Source organism: Tenrec ecaudatus, chromosome 12 (genome assembly GCF_050624435.1).
Source record: "Tenrec ecaudatus isolate mTenEca1 chromosome 12, mTenEca1.hap1, whole genome shotgun sequence".
Taxonomy (NCBI): Eukaryota; Metazoa; Chordata; class Mammalia; order Afrosoricida; family Tenrecidae; genus Tenrec; species Tenrec ecaudatus.
The window spans coordinates 13,882,089-13,902,942 of NC_134541.1; the positions used below are offsets into that span (position 1 = coordinate 13,882,089).

At 44.1% G+C, this 20,854-nt stretch overlaps 1 protein-coding gene across 2 annotated transcripts in view; it reads right to left on the reverse strand.

Moving 5' to 3' along the window:
• The window catches only part of ARFGEF2 (ARF guanine nucleotide exchange factor 2), a 106,885-nt gene that overhangs the window by 17,707 nt on the left and 68,324 nt on the right, over positions 1–20,854 (reverse strand). For both annotated transcript variants that reach the window (XM_075528616.1, XM_075528615.1), the window contains exons 24-35: positions 20,635–20,675; positions 20,365–20,534; positions 16,956–17,107; positions 12,898–13,070; positions 11,820–11,980; positions 9,365–9,495; positions 9,105–9,234; positions 7,497–7,632; positions 6,513–6,651; positions 6,366–6,420; positions 5,216–5,330; positions 3,223–3,353 (exon numbers count right to left, since the gene is read on the reverse strand). In XM_075528616.1, the coding sequence (XP_075384731.1) occupies positions 3,223–3,353; positions 5,216–5,330; positions 6,366–6,420; positions 6,513–6,651; positions 7,497–7,632; positions 9,105–9,234; positions 9,365–9,495; positions 11,820–11,980; positions 12,898–13,070; positions 16,956–17,107; positions 20,365–20,534; positions 20,635–20,675 (1,534 nt within the window). The remainder of the gene's footprint in view (positions 1–3,222; positions 3,354–5,215; positions 5,331–6,365; positions 6,421–6,512; positions 6,652–7,496; positions 7,633–9,104; positions 9,235–9,364; positions 9,496–11,819; positions 11,981–12,897; positions 13,071–16,955; positions 17,108–20,364; positions 20,535–20,634; positions 20,676–20,854) is intronic.

Genomic DNA, 20,854 nt, shown 5'->3' on the forward strand with positions numbered 1-20,854 from the left:
CCTTTCCTGTGACATAGGTCTTTACCTGTAATCAGTGGGCTTGCACGCCCCCAAAAGGTAATATAAGGCTGGGTTAGCAAGAGATAGCTCTCTCTTGCTCGTCTCTTCCTCTCACCCTCTCTTCCCCCTCTCCTCCCCTGTCCTCTGTTCCCTTTCCCCTTGCCCTCCTTCCCTTCTCTCTCTCCCTCCACGTGGACTACCAAGTGGGGCTGAGGTGAGCATGCTGCCATGAAACATGTCTGAATGCCTTATTGTAATGTCTCTATCGCTCATGCTCTCGATGACTTTACTATGATCTTTACTTATTATCACTGTACAATTGTGCCTACCAGACCCGTAATGAGGTGTTAGGGGCTGGCTTCCCCTGGCATCCAATGTCTCCCTTTACCCACTTTTCTGTTGTCCGTCCCCCAGGGAAGGGGTTCTGTGTAGCTCGTGATCGGTTGCCCCTTTCTCCCTCACCTTCCCTTTCCTCTCCTGGTATCACTACTCTTATTGTTAGTCATCAGGGGTTTATCTGTCCTGGATTCCCTATGTTTCCAGCTCTATCTGTACCAGTGTACATGGTGTGGTCTTAGCTGGATGTGTAAGGTAGAATTGGGGTCATGATAGTGGGAGGAGGAAGCATTTAAGAACTAGAAGAAAGTTGTATGCTTGATCAGTGATGAAATATACCCTGACTGGCTCGTCTTCTCCCCACAACCCTTCTGTGAGGGGATGTCCAGTTGCCTACAGATGGGCTTTGGGTCTCGATTCTGCACTCCCCCTCATTAACAATGATATCATTTTTTTGTTCTTTGATGCCTGATACCTGATCTGATTGACACCTCGTGATCACACAGGCTGGTGTGCTTCTTCCATGTGGGGTTTGTTGCTTCTCAGCTAGATCGCCTCTTGTTTACCTTTAACCCTGTAAGACCCCAGACGCTGCATCTTTTGGTAGCCGGGCATCATCAGCTTTCTTCATATTTACTTATGTACCCGCTTTGTCTTCAGTGATCGTTGTTGGGAAGGTGAGCATCATGGAATGCCAGTTGTTCAATGCGTGTTCTTGCATTGAGGGAGTACATAAGTAGAGGCCCAATGTCCACCTGCTACCTTAATACTAAACTGATAAGTATATGCCTATAGATCTATTTCCCTATTGTCATATATAAATATATTTACATATGCACATGTCTGTATTTAGATCTCTAGAAATGCCCTTTGCCTCTTAGTCGTTTCCTCTATTTCCTTTTACTTTACTCTTGTCCCACTATCATGTTTAGCCTTCATTTGGGTTTCAGTGATTCCTCTTGTTTACAATGCCCATGATCAAGCCCTATCAGGCCTCCTACACCCTCCTAGCCATCAATTTTGGATCACTTGTTGTTCCCTTGTCCCTGGTGTGTTAATACTTTCTCTTCTTGAGCTGCTCTTTGAAATGTTCTGTTGTGCTTTTAGTTCATCACTTTTTCCATATGCTTTAGCTACTTTACGATCAGAGAAAGTTTCATTGTTTCTTCTGATACCCATGTGGATTTTTTCTGTCTTGGCTGCCTCCTTTATGACAATTTCCTTTCCTTGTGTATGATGTTCTTGATGTCATCTCAGGTTCATCAGGTCTTCTTGTCGTTAGTGTTCAATGAGGCAAATCTCTTTATGGGATGTTCTTGAAATTGAGGTAGGATATACCCAGGGTTCTATGTTGTCTCTCATGGACTTGTTTTAATGTTTTCAGCTTCAACTTACAGATAAGCAATTGATGGTTTGTTTCACAGTCAGTCCCTGGGATTGTTTTGGCTCAGGATACTGAGCTTCTCCATTGTCTCTTTCTACATAGTCAATTTGAATCCTGTGTGTTCCAACTGGAGAAGTCCACGTGCATAATTGCAGTTGATGATGTTGAAATACATATTTGCAGTGAAGAAGTCGTTGGTCTTTCAAAATTCTATTATATTATCTCCAGCTTCATTTATACCATCCAAACAGCATTTCTCAACTACAATTGCTTTCTCAGTTTCTAACGTTCACATTCCAATTATCAATAATTATCAATGCATCTTGTTTGATTGCATGTAATATCAATTTCAGATGGAAAACGTTGGTAGAATTCTTCAATTTTTTCATCCCTAGCTACAGCGGTTGGTGAGTAAATCTGAACACTACTTGTAGTGACTGGCCTTCCTTGTATGTGGACAGATACTGTCCTATCACAGAGGATCGACCTTGAAGTGTTCTTTCTGACAACAAACACAATGCCATTTCTGTTGTTGAATGTGTTATTCTTGGCACAGTAAACCATATGATTGATTATCTGATTCAAAATGACCAATACCAGTCCATTTCAGCTCACTAATGCCTATAATATATGCATCTTTATGTGTCCCATTGTATTTCTGGAAACTTTCAATGTTGCTAGATTCATTCTTTAGACATTCCACACACACGTTTTCATGGATGTGTGCAGCCATTTCCCCCCATTCTGAGTCGTGCCTCAGCAGCACGTGATGTCTGGAGAGCTTTTCTCCATCTGTATTATTATGGTCAACTCTACTTTGAGATGACAGCTCTTCCTCAGTCACAGGGACTCTTTTCCCAGTAGATCTGCCGACGTCCCACTGCTATTCAGAAGCGGAAAGCCTATTCCTTTTGTGTAGCGTGTTCTTAGCCTGGAAGCACTGTTAAAACCTGTTCACCTTGGGTGACCCTGCTGGTATTTGAAATGCTGATGATACAGCTTCCAGCATCACAGCAACATGCAAGCCACCACAGTACAATAATGTAACAGAAAAGTGTGAGAGATTTTCAAGAGTATCTTATACATGAAAGGTTGCAATGTACGAAACAAAATGTGTGTTTTCGAAATGAAAACACTGGGACCTTTATTCACACAGTTTCCTTCATTGTATGTGGTTAAATTACACGCCAATCATAGGCAACAGTCCCCTGATTAGTAACACTCATTTCGAACCTTCAAGGTGGCATCTGAGCAGTGGTGTGCCTGTAAGTTACTTTGGGGCTGGGCGCCCTGATCTGTGGTGTCTGTCATTTTCTATGGTACAAATATTCCCATTGTGGCAAGTTTCAAGCTACTGAGATGATACCACTAACTGTGGAGCTGGGAACTGCTAAGCACAATCAGCTCTGCCCAGCCTGGTCTAAGCTGGCTCCGGCACACCACTATGTCTGCACAGCCTCCCTGCACTGAGGGTGCCCAGCTTGTGGCTGGGCTGTCATTACCTGGGCAGCAACGAGGTGCTCTGCATCTTCTTTTTTGCTCGTTGCAGGGTAGAACACGATGTTGTCAATGGCCTGTATCAGTTCCAGCTGGACCACACACTTGATAAGGAGGCTGGCAAACAGTTTCTGATCTATATTAGGTGATAAGAGTGAATGAGTACTCACTGAGCTCCTAGCACATGCCAGGCATAACTCTTAATGCTAAGCCAGAGGAAGGAAAACACATAACAAAATCCTGTTCCCACGGAGCGGTCCGATGATAAGCAAGAGATTGAAGTACAGGAACACCTCGCTTTACTGTGCTTCACAGACATTGTTGTTTCGCTAATTGAAGGTTTTCTCAATCGCGGTCTCTGTGTCACAGTTTAGTAATTCCCACAGCATTTCTGACTTTTCATAATGCTGTTACCGCCTCAGAGACTAAGGCATCTGTTATCAAGTGGCACCAACACAAGGTAGGGAAGGAGGGGCAGGAAGTGTGGGAGCAGGACACCAGTTCAAACAATCCCTGTGAAAACATGCGGTGAGAGGATGAGCTCTACGGGGCCCCCAGGGGCCTCCCCTGCACACCAGCTCCAGCTGGCATCTTCTCTGCTCCGGGAGCCTGTGTGGCTCCTCTAAGTTCCCAGTTCCCGGGCACTCTCTGCTGTACAGACTAAGTACGTAGGTGCTTTCTACGTCTCCCACATCGAGGGCCCCGGGGCCCTCCTTTCCCCTTTCTTCAGTAACTGGCAGCCTCTACTCAAAGGATTGGTATGGTTTCTGCCAACTGATCAGACTGACAGGGTCTCGTTTATCTTTATGTTCTCCTTTCCTGGCCTGGATGGAGAAGGGGAGGTATGTCATGCATGTTACTAAGTTGAGGTAAGCTTCATATTCCAACCTTTTGTTATAGAATAAGAATGTAAGACATTCACTAAGCTTTTGTAAAGGGAAACAAGGTCAGGCAACCTTCAGCCTTTTAAGTGGTTGTGGAATTATATATATAAAGCTCGAAATTTTCTAAGCAGAATGAGTTTTAATAAAGGCAAATAACCAACCAATAGTGGCATTATGAGATGTTTCACTTATTCAATTATACTACCTTGTCAGAGACAGACAGACACAACAAAAGTGGTATCTGGGATTTTGTCTGCCACTCCTCTTACTGAACCCAAGAAGGAGGCTGGATGAAACAGATCCACCATTCCTTGCGGGGGTGAGAACTACCTCAAATTCTGGGCATCTCTGGGGTGCAGACACTTCATTGCACTGAGAGTGGTCCTGTTTTTAACAAAACACATACTTGGTCTCCACATACAAGCCAGACACTCTGAGGCTGATGGAGAATCCAAGTCCACCGCCTCAGTGGCTCTGAGAGATAGCACATCTGACCTTACCTTGGGGCCTTTGTCATGGATTTCAAGGGTGAGTTTTTTTTTTCAAAATACTTCGCAAGGTAACGGTGACCACAGCTGGCTGTTGTCTTATGTGCCCTCCAGACTGGTGTGGAATCATAATGAAGACATACAACGGGGCACACAATTTTAAACAGAGCAGAAACCACGAAGAAGCTCCCATTCCTCAGCCAGCCCAAGGTCCGTTTACACCCCAGCTCTACAGCATACTGGCACCCGCCAATGGTCTAAACCACAGGTAACTCCCATGTAAAACAGTGCCTCCTTCCAAGGGCCACTGTCAAGATTCAATGAGACCGTGCCTGTGAAACACAGGGAGCAGTGCCTGGCACAAAGCTACCCGGTTTCGTCACTTGTACAAAAGGCAGAGGAGGCTAATTCAGACAGACGATACGGGACATGTTTGTTTCAATGGATGACAAGTCTTGGGAAAGGAACTTAAGCTGGTGGTACTGGCTGGCTGACACCAAAGAGCAGGGAGGAAACCTTTTAGCACCTGGACCCTCTGTATCCCTTGAGTATCTGCATCAAGTAAATGTGCATATGAAATAGACAAGCAGAGAGCAAAGGAAAGCATCAAAAAGAAATGCTCTTACTTGCGTACGGTCTACCCTTCCAGCTGTCGTCAGTCGGGTTGGAGAGCTGGCTCTGAGCCCTCTCTGAGGCATTCTTATCTGTGCTGCTCAAGGACTGGCGGTCCAGGTCCACATCCTGCAAGTAAACCAGAGGGGAAGACTGTGTTCATTTCTCTTCCCCGACAGCAGTGCTGTGCAGAGATGGGCCGGCTTCAGCACCGCTGTCCTAGCTGGGCTTTCAGGCTGGGCTCAAAGTAAAGTGATAGAGTATGCCTGCCCCCAGGGCTGCAGGGGAGGGTTGAGGAATCTCAGTGATTTCTCCCTCATCAAGCCTTCACACGTTCCTCGTCCAACTGGGAGCGCCTGCCTCTGCACAGCACAAGCGAACAGTGAGTGGCTCACATTTTTCATGAGATTCAGTTAAAAGTAAATCAGTGTGGTGGCTAGTGGGTGCTTTTTTATTCCTAAGATAAAAGTGGAAGACAGAATTGCAAAATAGGAAATGTTTAAATAATGAACTTCATTTCTTTATCTCAATTGCCACTTAAAGCTTAGTGGTCTCATAGTTGTTTTGGAGTAGATGTCAAGTATCTGAATTTCTCCATAACCATGGAATTTTAAAATGGGGCTCAAAGTAGATTCTCAATGAGGCCTCACATAAAAATAACTACCATTCCACAGGCAGAGAGTGAAACTGAGGGGAGGGGGAGTGGGGAGAAGAAGCAATAAATACGACTCATATCAATGTGTTATTCATAATAGTGAAACACGACAATGGCCCTCAGACTCATCCAACAAGGGAAAGCTAGTTATTATCAATCAAAACAATGCACAGCCACTGAGAAGGCTGTTCTCAGGGAATATGTAGAACATGGAAAAATGCTCACAGTGTTAGCAATACGCATGTGCCACATGATCCCTCATTTCAAGTATGTGTGGTGCCTGCTGGGACCGTTACACAAAAAAGCAGTTAGAGAGGTACTCTGGTTGCCACTGGGTGAACTGACTCGCTCCCTTAATACTCTTCTCCATGTGCTACCAAAAAACATTATTTTTCCCCTAATGAAATGTATTGTTTTGAGAACATGTAAACTTGGCTTCAGGAAAGCACAGAAACTTTGGGTTGACGAGGCCTTTACTGAAGCACGGGATTCAGGAAAAGGCAGCCTACCAAATGTTTGTCTGCGGAGTCTTCCTCCATGCCGGCAGGTCGCCATGTCAGCAAACTGAAGGGATGCAAGAAAGAAAAGTATTAATGTCCCAGGGATCCACCCACGGAACACGGACTCACAGCATAGCCACCCCCACTAGCACTTACATGTGTGGGATGGTGGTTTTGAAAATGTCCAACATGCAGCTGCACGTTTCATCCCACACTCCAGAGCTGAATTTCTCGCCATTGGAAATGACTAGGTTTTCTAAGCAATTGGTACCTGATCGAGCCAACTGCTCATTATCTGCAAAATGAAACAACATTATCATTGAACCCCAACTGCTGTTTGGATTCCAATCAAATCCGTGCTCCTGCCTATTGTGAGGTATGCAGTGGGTGGGTTTGCAGGTCTTTAATGAATGAAGCAAGGCTACAAACAGTATTAAAAGGTTTATAGTGTAGATCGGCAATATTTTTGTTGCTAGGGAACGAGAGAGTGACAGTTTGCTGTTTTAAAATGTAAGAAATGATAAGAAAAAATAGAAAATATTAGACCAAGGTTTTTAAAAATGTTGTCACTTAAAACACTACCCTTCTAATTTTTACTTTGTCAAGTATCAAATGGTTTTATTATTTCCATTTACACTCTTAAATACTGAGTGAATTTTTGAAAAACGTAACTAATTTAGGCCTTAACTATCTACGGAATATAGGTCTGATGTGTGAGTAAGGCATTTTTCTTTTTTAAATCATTTTATTGGGGGCTTGTACAATTCTTATCACAATCCATACATACATCCATTGTGTCAAGAACATATGGACATTTGTTGCCATCATCGTTCTATGTAACACACACTAATCACATAACTCCACTGATGGGAGCACACTTTAAGAACATTTTATTGTAGAAATTTCAGACATACACAAAGGCACAAATCAAATCATAGCATAATGCACAAAAATAATCCCATGCCATCTTAAAGAAATCCTCATGAACTGAGTAAGGGGTAGAGTTGCTATTAGGCTCCAACTCCATAAATTAGGAACAAAACAAATCTCCCCGAGCCCCTAGGCATAACATCTATGCTCTCACATACTGAAAAACACCACCCTCTCAGGAAGGACTGCGCCTACAGAGTGAAGGAGTACCTTGTTTTACACACCACTGCAATTGTGCAAATACATCCGTCAGGAGGACTTCGTTCAAAGCTTCATAGAACTGGGTAAACACATCACATATGGCATAAAGGGCATGATTGCAAGTTGTCGTCATCCACTCGGATTTCTGGAAAGCAATATAAAGCAATGCCAAAAGTCACCCTCCTTGGGGGGAGATGGACGTTCTCCTATACTATTGGCAACATTATCAGGAAAGCAATTTGGTAGTATCATCAACAGCCTTAAAAATGCTCACACCCACTGGCCACTATTTCCAGGAATTGATCCTAGAGAAATAATCAGGCTTATGTATAAAAATGTTGACCACACTGGCATTTATATACCGAAAACAGATACAAAGTAATGGCTAGCAATGGGGAGGTTCAGTAGAGCCACAAGACACACTATTAAACAGATGTTCAAAATGACAGTCACAGCTTTAATCTCTAAAATAGGAATGAACTATGCAGAATACATTAAATTCCTCAACATGATACTATGCCATTAAAGGAAGTAATCATGAATATTTATACAGCTGTGGGAAAGGGAAGTGCTATGCAACTCCCACAAACACATTTCAGCCATACAAAGGACAGGCCCAGCAACTGACCAACAATCGCTGGGAGGTACGTGTTCTTCACAACAATCAGTCACATGAGACCAATAGGACAGAATTTGCCCAAAATCAGTTTAGAGAACAAGAAGGAGCCAGAAAAACGGTGTAAGGAACTAGGGAAGCCACGATGGAAAGGGGCAGAGGATGCTGACATGCTGCACAGATTTTATACCCCCAAAATGCCATTGAACAATCTGGGTATCAACTACTGAATGGAAACTAATATACTTTGTACATGCTTACGTAAAGAACAATCAAATATCAAAAACAAAGAAAGGGAAGGGCTAATTCTCAGGATTTCAAAAGTAAAATCACAGAAGCAAACATGAAGTAGCCTAGAATTTAAAAATAAAAAAGATGAAGAAATGCACATGTGTAATGAAGCAGGGGCTGGTAATATCGAAGGTGATGCTTTTCCTATCAAATTGGCAATGATTAAACAAATTAGAATATGGAGAGGTGTTGTGGGTGTGGAGTCAGGGACGCTCATGCACTGCTGTTTGAAGGGTAAATGTGAACAGATTTGTTTGGATATTCACGTCAAAACTTATGGAAAAGCTGAGTCATGTAAAAGCCTCAACCTGCCATTGAGATCACTTATTCTGAAGAAAAGAAAGAACCCCCCCGAAACGTCCCTGTTAGGGTCACTAAAGAGAAACTGTAAAGAACCCAAATGTCAAGTAGATTTGAACCCTCAAACCTGGAGGGAGCCTGTGAAAGTGGACAGGTTGGAGGCCCGGAGCCCAGGCAGACAGACAATGGGGATGGGGACTGATGATGGGGCCGGGGCCTGACTTCTGCTCCCCTGTACCCAAGCAAGAACAGCGTCTCTGTCCTAGAGGAGCTGGAAGCAGAGCTCCAGGAAACAGTCTCCGTCATCACATCTGACAGCCCTCCGCATCCCAGCCCGAGGAAGCAGCAGCCCAGGGCCAGAGGATCTGCTCGCCAGGCCCAGGCCGGCCAGGCTCCGGTCACTCTCTTACCTCTGACTGCTGTTCTGGGAGCTTCATATTGTCAAAAATCCTAAACACGATTCTGAACAGATCCTGCCACCAGTGTTTCTCAAAGGTATGGCCGTAGCTCTTCATGATCTCAAACATGACTGTGAGTCCTCTGGAGGAAGCCAAGCCAGGTGCACAAGAGGGAAGAACAACAGAGAAGAGCGGGAGACCAGCGGTCAGGTGAGGATGTGACTGAGGCTCGTGCCAGGGCTGCAGGGGCCGCCACACGGGGACAGGATTACCTTGTTCGTACATCTAACTTGCATCTGTTAATGATGCAGGAGAGCTCGAATAGGATGGGAAACCAGCCTCGGACCCAAACTCTGTCACCAGGAGCTACGTTCATGTCGTCACTTGTGTATTCCTGTAGCACCTACAATGAAAGTCACTTCTAAGCAAGTGAAGAGAGGACTTTAAAGGGAAACCACAGGATGAAAGCCACACACACTTTCCTCTTCTACAGATCGCCTTTCAGCAGCAGTCTGGAGGGAGCCCCGAGGAGACAGACAGTCACTGGTCCCAAAGGGCCCACGAGCAGGTTCTCCATAAGAACCCACAGCCCTTTGCAGGCTTAAGTGGGGCAGTTCACAAGATTCCTGAGGATGAAAAGTGTCACATTAAGAGCACTACAGGTCACATGGTGTTTGGCAAATAAGATTCAAAATCTTAGATCATTCTAGAATGTTATTGTAATAAAAATTACTTAAAATGATAGTAACAGCAGCAACTACCACATGAAATGGTTAGCAGCTATGGGCCAGGAACTGTTAAGGTGCTTTTACATGATTAACACTGCTCATAACAATTCCAAGATGCAGGGAGATATTAGGGTCCCATTGTACAGTCAGGTAACTGAGGTATGGGAGCTGTGGTAGTGCAGTGGGGTATGAGTTGGGTGCTACTCTAAGGTTGGCAGTAGAACATGATGTTGCCTGCTTCTGTAAAGATTGGTACTCTCAGAAACCCACAGGGGCAGTTCTACCCTCTCCAATATGGTTGCTGGGAGTTGGAATTGACTAGATGGTAGAAAGTTTGGTTTTGATTAACTGAGGCACTGAGGTAAAGCCAGCTAGGGTCATGCACCTAGGAGCTGGCAATCTTCCCATGGTGTAGCTATGGACTCCCACTCTCTATCACTGGGATGTTGACCTCTACCCAGGTTAGGCATTGGGCTGCTAACCACATCAGCAGTTCAAACCTACCAGTCTTTCCTTGGGAGCAAAATGAGGCTGTCTGCTCCATATAGAATTAGTCTTGAAAACCCTACACAGGGTTGCAATGAATTGGCATGGATTTGATGGCAGTGGGTTTTGTTTGGGGTTGGCGCTATTACTAAGGAACCCGGGTGGCACACTTGGCTTCAACCAAAAAGGTTAGTGGTTCAAACTCACCAGCAGGTCCCAAGGAAGAAAAACACCTGGCAAGTAACTCCTGTAAAAGTTACAGACTAAATAATGTTTCTTGGATTGAACCTACCTTCCCTGCACAAAACTCCCTGCCATCGAGTTAGTGCTGACTCAGAGCAACTCCTGTGGGTTTCCCAGACTATCAGTGTTTATGGGAATCGAAAGATCCAGGCTGTCTCCTGAGGAACAGCTGGTGGTTTCATAGTGTTGACCATGAGGATCGCAGCCCAAGCACTACACCACCAGGGCTCCAATGGACATGTCCTTATCCACCTCTCAGCTCTGAGACAGGCACTCAGGAGTCCCCAGGGTGGTGCCAGGGCTGTAGAAAACAGGTCACCACCACTCACCGGTCCGCTCTCATCTTCACAGCTACATGACTAGTACCATCCTCAAAATGCTCTATGGTTCTGTAAAAAATGCTTAACATCATAATTCCCACTGAAACCAAGTCGGCCTTTCTTACGAAAGTGAGATATAACCAAAAAACTCCAAATATCTTCAAGAGAAAACAAAAGATGATTAAAAAAATAAGATTTTGCTCACTCACTCACTCTCTTACTCACTCACTCACTCTCTCACACTCACTCACTCTCATTCACTCACTCATTCTTTCACTCACTCATTCACTTATTCTCTCACTCACTAAAAAAAAAAATTTTTTTAAAGAAGAGAAAGATTTATCAGCCACATCATCAGGGCATGATGTCTTTTAAATGGGCGTTTGCTTTCTTCTAAATAAAAAAGAAGCTCAAGTATGATTTTCTTCCTTGGGGAAAATTTTAAAAAGGACCTATTTGCAGAATGCCATTAAAAAGCTCAGCAGTAATGAAATGTAGTAATGAAGTGCTTGTGAGCCCTGGTGATATTGTGGTTACGCGTTAGGCTATGATTCGAATGGTCGGCAGTTCAAAACCACCAGCAGCTCCAAAGGAGAAACAGTGGGGTATCTACTCTCATAAACAGTTAAAATTCTTGGAAAACACAGCGGGTCTCTATGAGTCAGCACTGACCCGATGGCACTGAGGGGTGGTTGGTGGATTGAACCCACCCGCTGCTCTGCAAGAGAAGGTTGCAGCCGTCGGGTTCTGCGAAGACTTAAAAGCTTTAGGAACCCCGTGGATAGATGTCTACAAAATAACAAAATGGGAGCATTTTGGAAGAAATGCCTTGCTTAGGGCAGACTGGATTCTAAAAGAGCAGCTGGAAAGTTCTCGGTCTACAGTGGGTTTCTGTCGCACAAGCCCTTCTCCCCCAGCTGCCCAGAGGAACTTGCAGAAGAAAAGCATACCCGGGGCCTCTCAGAGACGTATTTCCCACAGAATCGGATGAGCCGGATGGCTTCCATGCTGGTATCTGGGAATGCGACGTTGCAGGCAAACTCCGACAAGCACTTCACTGCGTCCTGAAAGGAATCGATGGCGGCCGGGAAATGATGCTGGAAAATAGTTGCTGGGGAAGCACAAGGCATATGAATATGGTTAAGGATTGAGACACAGGGATTTAAGAAGTACAATAAAAACCAAACCACCAGACACCAGAGGTAATTACTTATGTAAAAGTAATGTGAACTGTGTACTTCAGAAGATAGCTATTCTTAATAAACTATTCAGGGAGAAATGCACCAAGCCCATTTGGGGTGGAATTGATTTCCTGAGCTCAAGCAATGATGTAAAGGCACTAACATCCATTAATTCCAAACATCAGAGGCGGCATCCCCCCAAAACAAGGATTGTTTTTCCCCAAAGCTATGTATTTAATTTTTTTTTTACAAAGCGACCTTCCCGTCACATTTAGTGGGTGTCAATGATGTGGGAAGCATGGCGATAGGTCTTGGACATAGAAGCAAACAGACTCAGCCCCAAAGAACGAGACAGACAAAAATCAGCAAAGTCCCCCATGGAAAATGGGTTGTGGTGGGGGTGGGGGTGGGTGGTGCTGGGCAAGTGGCAGTAAGATACTAAGAAGCTTCCAAACGATGGAAACCTCAAAGAGACGAGAGAACCTGATGTCTTACAATGCCCACGAAGACCAAGTCAGTCCCTTTTCACATGATCAGAGCAGAGCCAGAGCGTTCTGTCAGCACGGGGCAGTGGGGCACTGCACCAACTCTGGTCCCACCGCTTCCCAGTGAGGGGCCTCAGATAAGTGGTTTTCCTTCACCACACCTCAGTTTCCCCTTTGGTAAAAGGGGGGAAAGACTGGTATTTACATCACAGGGTCTTAAGAATTACAGTGTATCAAATGCCTTTAATGTGTTATCACACCTCATGAAAAGGCCACCACTTTGGAGTAAAAGAGACACCAGGAAGTGCTCACTCTCCGAGACGTGCAGGTGGGATGCTGGTCATGAGGGCAGAGTCACTTACTGACAATGTGGCCTGTGGTCTGGAAAGCCAGCTCCACGATGTTTCCGTCATGATCGGAGGCCGCCTGGTGGAACACGGCAAAGATGTTCTTCCATCCAGAGCGGATATTGGCGGCCTGGGAATTCACCATCTGGGCGATGCAGCGGATCACCATGTCTCGGATGGTGGGAGACCTGAGGAAGGAACAGGGTGTGGCCTTGTCATCTGGGCTTGGGACAATGGGAAGAGAAATGAACTTGACTTTTCACGAAGACACGGCACTTTAAACAAACATTTTGTTCTAAGTACACAGCAATCACATTGTTTTCCTAATGTGAAATTTTTAATTTTCATTTTGATAAATTCTGAATGACACTTAATGAGCAACTACATCACTTATGTTTTGTTTTAAGGGGGAGGGCTAAAAATAAAATGTAGTAAAATGATTGCTCCCCCAGTTTTTGTTCCCAACTAACAAGACCGAATTGGGACATAAGTAAAGTGGACTAAAGTAGCTCCATACTCTATCTTTAGCCTGTCTTTTATTTTACAGACCTTTACAAGGCCATCATTTTACAATCTTTATTCTCAAAGAGATGCCCTGCAACCGTAACACTTAAATTTATTTCTTCTTTGACCATGGATATTGAAATATATCTATATATAGATATATGTTTTTTCTTCATTTATCAAGGCATTAAAGAACTCTGAAAATTATTTAATCTTCTTTCTTCTGGAAATATCCATTTACTGAGCAAGCGACCATGTCACATTATCAATCCCCGGCTCCTCTGGCTCTCATGTACTGAGGCTCCTGTGGACCACAATTAGGTGCCAGCCATGCTCCATGTTCTCCCCCGTTCTCCGTGACCTGACATCACAAGGTGCCTCCTTGGTCTCTGGGCAGGTACAACAAGGCCACAGCTGTTGCTTCTGTGACTCAGATGGGTAGGGCTTATGGCCATCCGGCCACCTAGCATCTGTTATTCTTAAAGCAGCTACAGCTACACCCTCCAAAACACCCTCAACCCCAGCAAACACCATCACTTTTGCTAGCCTCTCTCACTGATACCTAAATTCTATTTGCATTAAGATAAAGCCAGAGGATAAAAGGGTGCTTACACGCAGAAATAACCTAAATAGTAGTACCATAAAAGCTTGGCACACATTAATGAAAAATTCGGTCAGTATTCTACTTTTCCAGATATTATAAACAATTTCACACTGCAAAATCAATGTATCTGATCCTATTATTAAAATAATAATTAAAAATAATGCAACACTTATTTCATAATCCTTGGAACAGTAAAAGTGTTCTTTTAAAAATAGTTTTAATGACATAAAATTCACATGATATACTTCCATAGTTCAGTTGTTTTTAAAAATAAATGTTCTTTTAATTTACAGAATTGAGGGAAGTATTTTAAATGTCAAAATATTCACATTAAAAAATCTTAGTTTTGAAAAAGTTTTTAATGTGTAAGGTGCATTTAATTCATGAGTTACGTCTAGTTTGAAGGAAGAAACACTACCTAAAAGCTCATTGATATTTAATATCTGAATAGTTTTCAACATGGTTTACAGCAAAAGAACAAATACTGCATTTAGATTTAGTGCACAAAAACGAGAAAATCCAAACCCATTACTACCGCTGATTTCAGCTCAAAGCTACTCTAGAGGACAAAGTAGAATTAGTTGTTGGTGGATTTGAACTGCCAACGCTTCAATTACCATCCATATACATAACGACTGTGCCACCAGCACACCTCTCTTTTGTACATAAGGCATCTAACATTTATATTAAACATTTTTTCTTTTTATATAGCTTAAACATTTCATTGCTGCTGTATGTAGTGAACAGCAGCTTGAATAGTACATCTATTTACATTCCAGTTCAAGATGCTTCGTATACACTATTTAATGCCCTAGAAATGAAAGAGCTAATAATTTCGTGAACATCTAACATTCACAAAGTGCACGTCCTCTTAGGTTTCTGGTCTTACTCTCTCTCAGTGCCATCAAGCAGATTCTGACTCCAGTGACACTGTAGCACATAGGAGAAGTGCTCTTGTGGTTTCTCAAGCTGTAACTCTGTATGGGAACAGTAAGGCTCATGTTTTCCCGAGGAGCTATTAGTGGTTTTGAACTGCTGATCTTGCGGTTGGCAGCCCAATGCATTACCCATTACACCACCAGAATGCCTAGATTTTTGGTAAGAGATATACGTATGTGAGAAACACATATACAAGGATCACAGTATGCATGCGTATCTAAAGAAGCACTATTTTCTTCTAAATAATTTTATTGGAGGCTCATGCAGCTCTTCTCAAGGAAGCACTATTTTCAACTTATTTAAAAACATATAAAATCTGAAGACAGAAACAAGTGGCTCTCTTGTTGAAGCAGTTCCAAGGTCAAATAGGGTAGCATGCTGAATACTTACAATGGCTTAGTATCTATCATGGGAGCTTCAAAAAATTGATGGAAAAATCCAATTATCTTTTCATTCCATTTACCCATGAACTTTCTGAAGCCCTCTTCACATAGCCTGAAACCCATGACAGACATGAGTCTAACTGTCTCCCAGCCAGCAAGAAGCGAGGGTGTGTGGACCTATCACTTCTGCAGCACTACCTACCTCTGAAAGGCATTAGGGTGGCTCTGGGATTGCTGCTGTGACTTCTGAATGTGACTGGCTTAGGACAACATTAAAGTCGGTGCGAGACCCAAACGACTAACAGAAAAGATCATTTAAAGAAAAGAGAAAGTCAAAAGAGTTAAAAATTAGCTCTAAGTCTGCAAGATAAACCCAACACACACAGATAAGAAGGCCAGGCACATGTTAGGTGCCCCGAGTGAATGCTGCACCTTGATCGCGAATGGATGGAAGCGGGGGCACCTAGCACTCCAGATCTCCTTATTGACCTGTTACCGGAATGAAAAAATGGAGCAATGGGGTGAATTCATTTCCAGACCTGAAGGGTGACTGACAGCCGTACTCTCGATGGTTCCACCAGTCTCAATCTGGCCAGTAATCCTGGCCTTTTTCATAATTTTTTGCAAAACATCTTAACTGACTGAATCCTCTAGGAAAGAGCAAAGGAGCCCTACTGCTTCCATGGTTAAGCACTCAGCCTCAGACCAAAAGGTCAGAAGTTGAAACCTATCGGCCACTCTTTGGGAGGGGGATGTGGCAGTTTGTTTCATTCACTGCTGCTGAGTCGATTCTGACTTAGGAGTGACCCTGCCGAATAGAGAAGAACTTCGCCACAGGGTTCCCCAAAATGTAAGTCTTTGTGGGATCAGATTGCCTCGGTCTTCTCTCATGGAGTGTGGGCTGGTAGGTTCCAGTCAGCAGCCCAATGCTTACTTAGCGCAAGACCAGGGCTCCTTAGGGGACCCCAAGGGGCAGTTCTATGCTGTGCTATAGGGTCACCATGGCTTAGATAAAGGAGCAGTGTCACTCCAGCCCCTTAACGTGAGTCACTGTTCTTCAGAGCACTGACCACATACTGATTCACAAAACACTCATTTGATTATCTACACCCCACCAAAATGGAAACAGAGATTTGTGTTTTTTAACTTTACTTACTGGGGAGAATTTCAAACACTCCAGTACACAAAGGTTAAGAAGATTTTACAATCAACATCCCCCCTGGACCCCACTACCCGGAGGCTGCAGCCATTACTGATCATCAGTCCAAGGCCTAGGAAACAGGGGCTTCTGGGTGCTTTTTTCATGTGTACCCTTGCATTCCAAAGTGTACCCAGGAGAGGGTGGCCTTGACAAATACCCTTCAGCGTTTCTGGTGCAGAAATGCTAGTCATCTTGTCCTTGACCTTGTCTGAGGCTACTTCAGCAGTGACATTCTCTCATGGACACAAGACATGCCTTTGTTAGTGGCCCTTGGGGGAGGGCTTACACCCAGACCTTAGGGACAGATGTGGATCATCATCTATTCACTCCACTCACTTCAACCAACATGGAGGGAAAAGTTCATCACAGGATTGGTATTGGGAGGACATCTTACATCCCCAAAGGGGAATTTGGCCAGGGTCTTTCAGAACGAAGTACATACCTGTTTTTCTTCATAATATGCTCAAAGGGTCTCAGAAAATCTTTTTGGAAACGGAAATTGGCCAATTCTCCCTTCTCAAGGAACTTCATGGAGAGCTGCCTTAGAGAGTCCACAGCAAAGATAGCCACATCTTCATTGGGGTTACAGCCGACCTGAGCAGCAGAGGGAGAGGTCAACCAGGCACAGGCCAGCTCCAGGGGATCTGGGGTTGGTTCTTAAAACGTCACATGTGAGTAGCTGCATGCCAAATAAAAAATTCTGGGAAAATCCATCCAAGGAGAAAAGAAAATAATACTTTGTTGAGGAGGATTTTGTTTACCGTGTCTGATTTTGTTTGTGTGTCATGGCAAGCAGTGCACATCACACCAGAAACGGGCTATCCAAATACAGGCGGGGCTCAAAGCCTTGACTGTAAAGCCTTAAGCAGATGATCATGAAAGACTTATTAGCAGCCTCAAAACACTTTGGCTTTTCAATTTCCTTGAAAGCGGAACTAGCTTACTAAGGAACCCTGGTGATGTAACAGTTACCTGTTTGACTGCTAACCAAAAGGTCAGTGGCTCAAAACCACTCGGTGGCTCGACAGGAGAAAGACCTGGCGACTGCTCCCATGCAGATGGACATGGGCCAACAAATCGACATGGGCAGTTCCACTCTGTCACACGGGCTGCTGCATGTCAATGCTCCACTCAAGGGCGGAACACATAACATGGCTTACCTACCTTTAGAAACATGTTCAGTTGGTGTGTCTTAAATTTTTCTCTTAAAAGAACTTCTAGAAACAGAGCTGAGGGACTGTGTAGAAAAGGGATCTGGGACATGTTGAAGAGGCTTGCTCCTGACATCAGGTCTGACCTAAAAATGTCTTATGGGTGAGGGAAAACACCAAAGAAGAACAAGCCCCTCAGCTTTATCATCTACAACAAAGAAAAACTGGGAATATAAATGGGAAAACAGGTACATAAGAATACATTCCAGGGGAGGGAGGGGGAAGAAATGGGAGAGGATATCAGGGGCTCAAATGGGAAGAGAATGCTTTGAAAATGATGATGGCGGCATGTGTGCAAATGTGCTTGACACACTGGAGGAATGTATGGATTGTGATAAGAGATGTAAGAGCCCCCAGTAAGAGTATTTAAAAAAAACACATTCCTACACATACTACTATTTGGCAGGGAAAGCAAAGAGACTTAATTTCCATCTGCTATCAGGGCTAAATTTTTACAATTCCTGCCAAGAGAGCGAGGCCAAGTTACAAAGTGACGTGTAGAATACTATTTATGTTAAACAAAAACAGTAACAGGACAATACCTGTATTTCTGAGCATACACATATACGAACGCAAAGAAATATGTCAGGAAAGAGGAATAATTGCTTTGAGAAGTATCAGGTTGGGTGGTTAAATGTGTTTTTGGCTGTAATGGAAAAAACATAACAAGACAAAACAAAAACACGGAGAATGTACTCATGTAACCTTCATATAATTATTACCTAATAAAGACCACCCTTTCTTTCTAAAAGCCCAGGTAAACCATGCTTGAGGAGTCCACAGCATCCTCACTGTGCATCTTTGCACCTCGTCCCTCTACTGCTCAGGTGCTACAGGTGCCCCAGTGGAGATGAGGGGCATGACTACTTAAAACAACCCTGCTGGAATCCTGAGAGCTAAGCGCAGCTACACTCAGCCATCCGGCCTCTTCAAACTCCCAGTTTCACGTGTTCCAGTCCCATGGGGAAACAGAACATTTCCCCCAGGCGGTAGGTAGGCAGAAATGAAGAGCCCTGGAGTAAGCAACAGAGATCTCCAGACATGTGCTAAATGGCATCAAATAGCTCTTCTAACCACCGCCTTTGCTACTCCCATCAAACAACCTTCATTTTCTCGGTGGGTCTGCAGAATGAGGTATGGGAAGACCCTGATTGGATTGTATGATTCAGCTGTGACTGTTAAAAAAGGTGAATTGTGAATACCAGCCTGCTGGGTATAGATGAGCCATCTCAGAAGCAAAGAGGGAGGATTTTACTATCATCAAAAGAACAATGACAGGAGTGAATGCACTCACTGAACCTCCCTGATTCCAAGCAGCAACAGCATCAGAACCAGGAGCCACAGCATCAGACAGAGTGGCTGACTTGCCAACCCACAGAGCAAGTGAAGCTGAGGGCTTTGGGGCAGGAGGCTAGCTTGCGGAGTGGAGTGCCTCTGGGCACTCGAATGGGGGCAGAGGGAGCTGAGTGCCTTCAGGTTGAGGCTTCCACTGGAGTGACATGCAGCTCTAAGAGAGCTTTGTAACATCATCTGAGCAGTGCAGGGCAGAGGCCAGGCTAAGAGGGGGGAGTGCCAGAGAAAGGACTGCCTGTGAGCAATGGCAGAAAAGAAACTGTACTTTGTTTGTCTCACCTGGATTGTAACCTGTTCACTTCCCTAATAACGCCCACTAATTATGAGAAAGAATTACCTGAGTTCTACGTGGTCACTGCAGTGAGTTATCAACCCAGCTGAAACACAGAGTAGCTGTGAGAGGCACAGTGGCATGAGCATAGGCTAAGAAGGATGGAGGTTGTCGGAGCCCTGCCCAGAGGCTATTTGCCTGGGGGGAGCGGGAGGATGTCAGACAGGGGCCCCCTTTGGCGCTTCTTTTCTCATCAATTTCCCGTATATTTGTAATGAAGTTGACAACACAGAAGGTCTCATTACCACCCACCAGTATAAGCGTCAAACTCGTCCTTAAGCAGCCCAGAGACCAACTAAGAACTGGGGTGTGAATCTTGACAAGAGAATCACAGGTGGGCAAAGTAACTTGCACAAACGATCATTCCTTTCTGGGAAGAAGTTCCACTGAACAAAAGAAATTTAGACGTTTAAAAGTTGAGAAAATGTTTACTTAAACACTTTTTGGATAATTATTATTTTATTTTCATTTTTTTGATCATTATTTTTAAGAGAAAAGTTCGACAGCTCTTAGCCAAAAGATCTTGTGGAATGAATGCAAAATCTCTGGTCTAGCGCAGCTCTTACTCCCATCGAGCTCTGCTTGACTCCACGGGGAAATGAATGAGAAACTAACATCAGACCTATTGCTGAAAAGCCAACCCGGATTGATAACAACCCAGTATCACAGAGTAGAATGGCCTAGTCCGGTTTCTGAGGCTGTAAATCTTTCTCCCATGGGATTACTGGTGGGTTGGAATGTGTGACCAGTTAGTTAACAAACCAATGCTGAACCCCGTTGTACCACCTGAGTGCCTGGAAATGAATGACAGGTATCTAAAAATCAAGGTCAGCCCTCTAAGTGCTTTATCACTGCCCTTTCTTTTCCTTTTTTTATCACTGCTTTTTCAAATGTGGTTCCCTGCAGTCTTTTGAGGGGTGGGAGGAGGGCCACAGGGTTACTTTATTACACGTTACCTTATTAAAGTGATCTCCAATCACATGCCATATTCGGGACCATTGTAATCGGATCCGATTCATGTTGTAATATGATATCTCCACAATCTTCTGCAAGCTGAACATTCGAGGGTGGTGGGGGGAAGCAAGCTCATCCATGGACACGACACAGAGCCAGCGGACAAAGTCAACTACAGGCCAGACCCAACAGCACATGGGGGAGGCCCGTTAGTAATGGTTGCACACACCATGGAAACATCTGCAGCCGTCGCAGGCGAGTCAGATACATACCGATTGCATTCCCATCCAGTCTCGTGGATCCAGTAAAAATCCTAGAAAGACAATTCAGACATATGAAAATTAGATTTGGAAGCTGAAACTCCAATTCCATTTCTGAATTAAGTAAGCAACGACACACCACCAGTAGGAAACTGGTCCAGGAACTAAGTTGAAAGCAAAAATGCCTGTCGTCATATGCTGCATAACATCTGTTTGGGCAACATCCAATGTG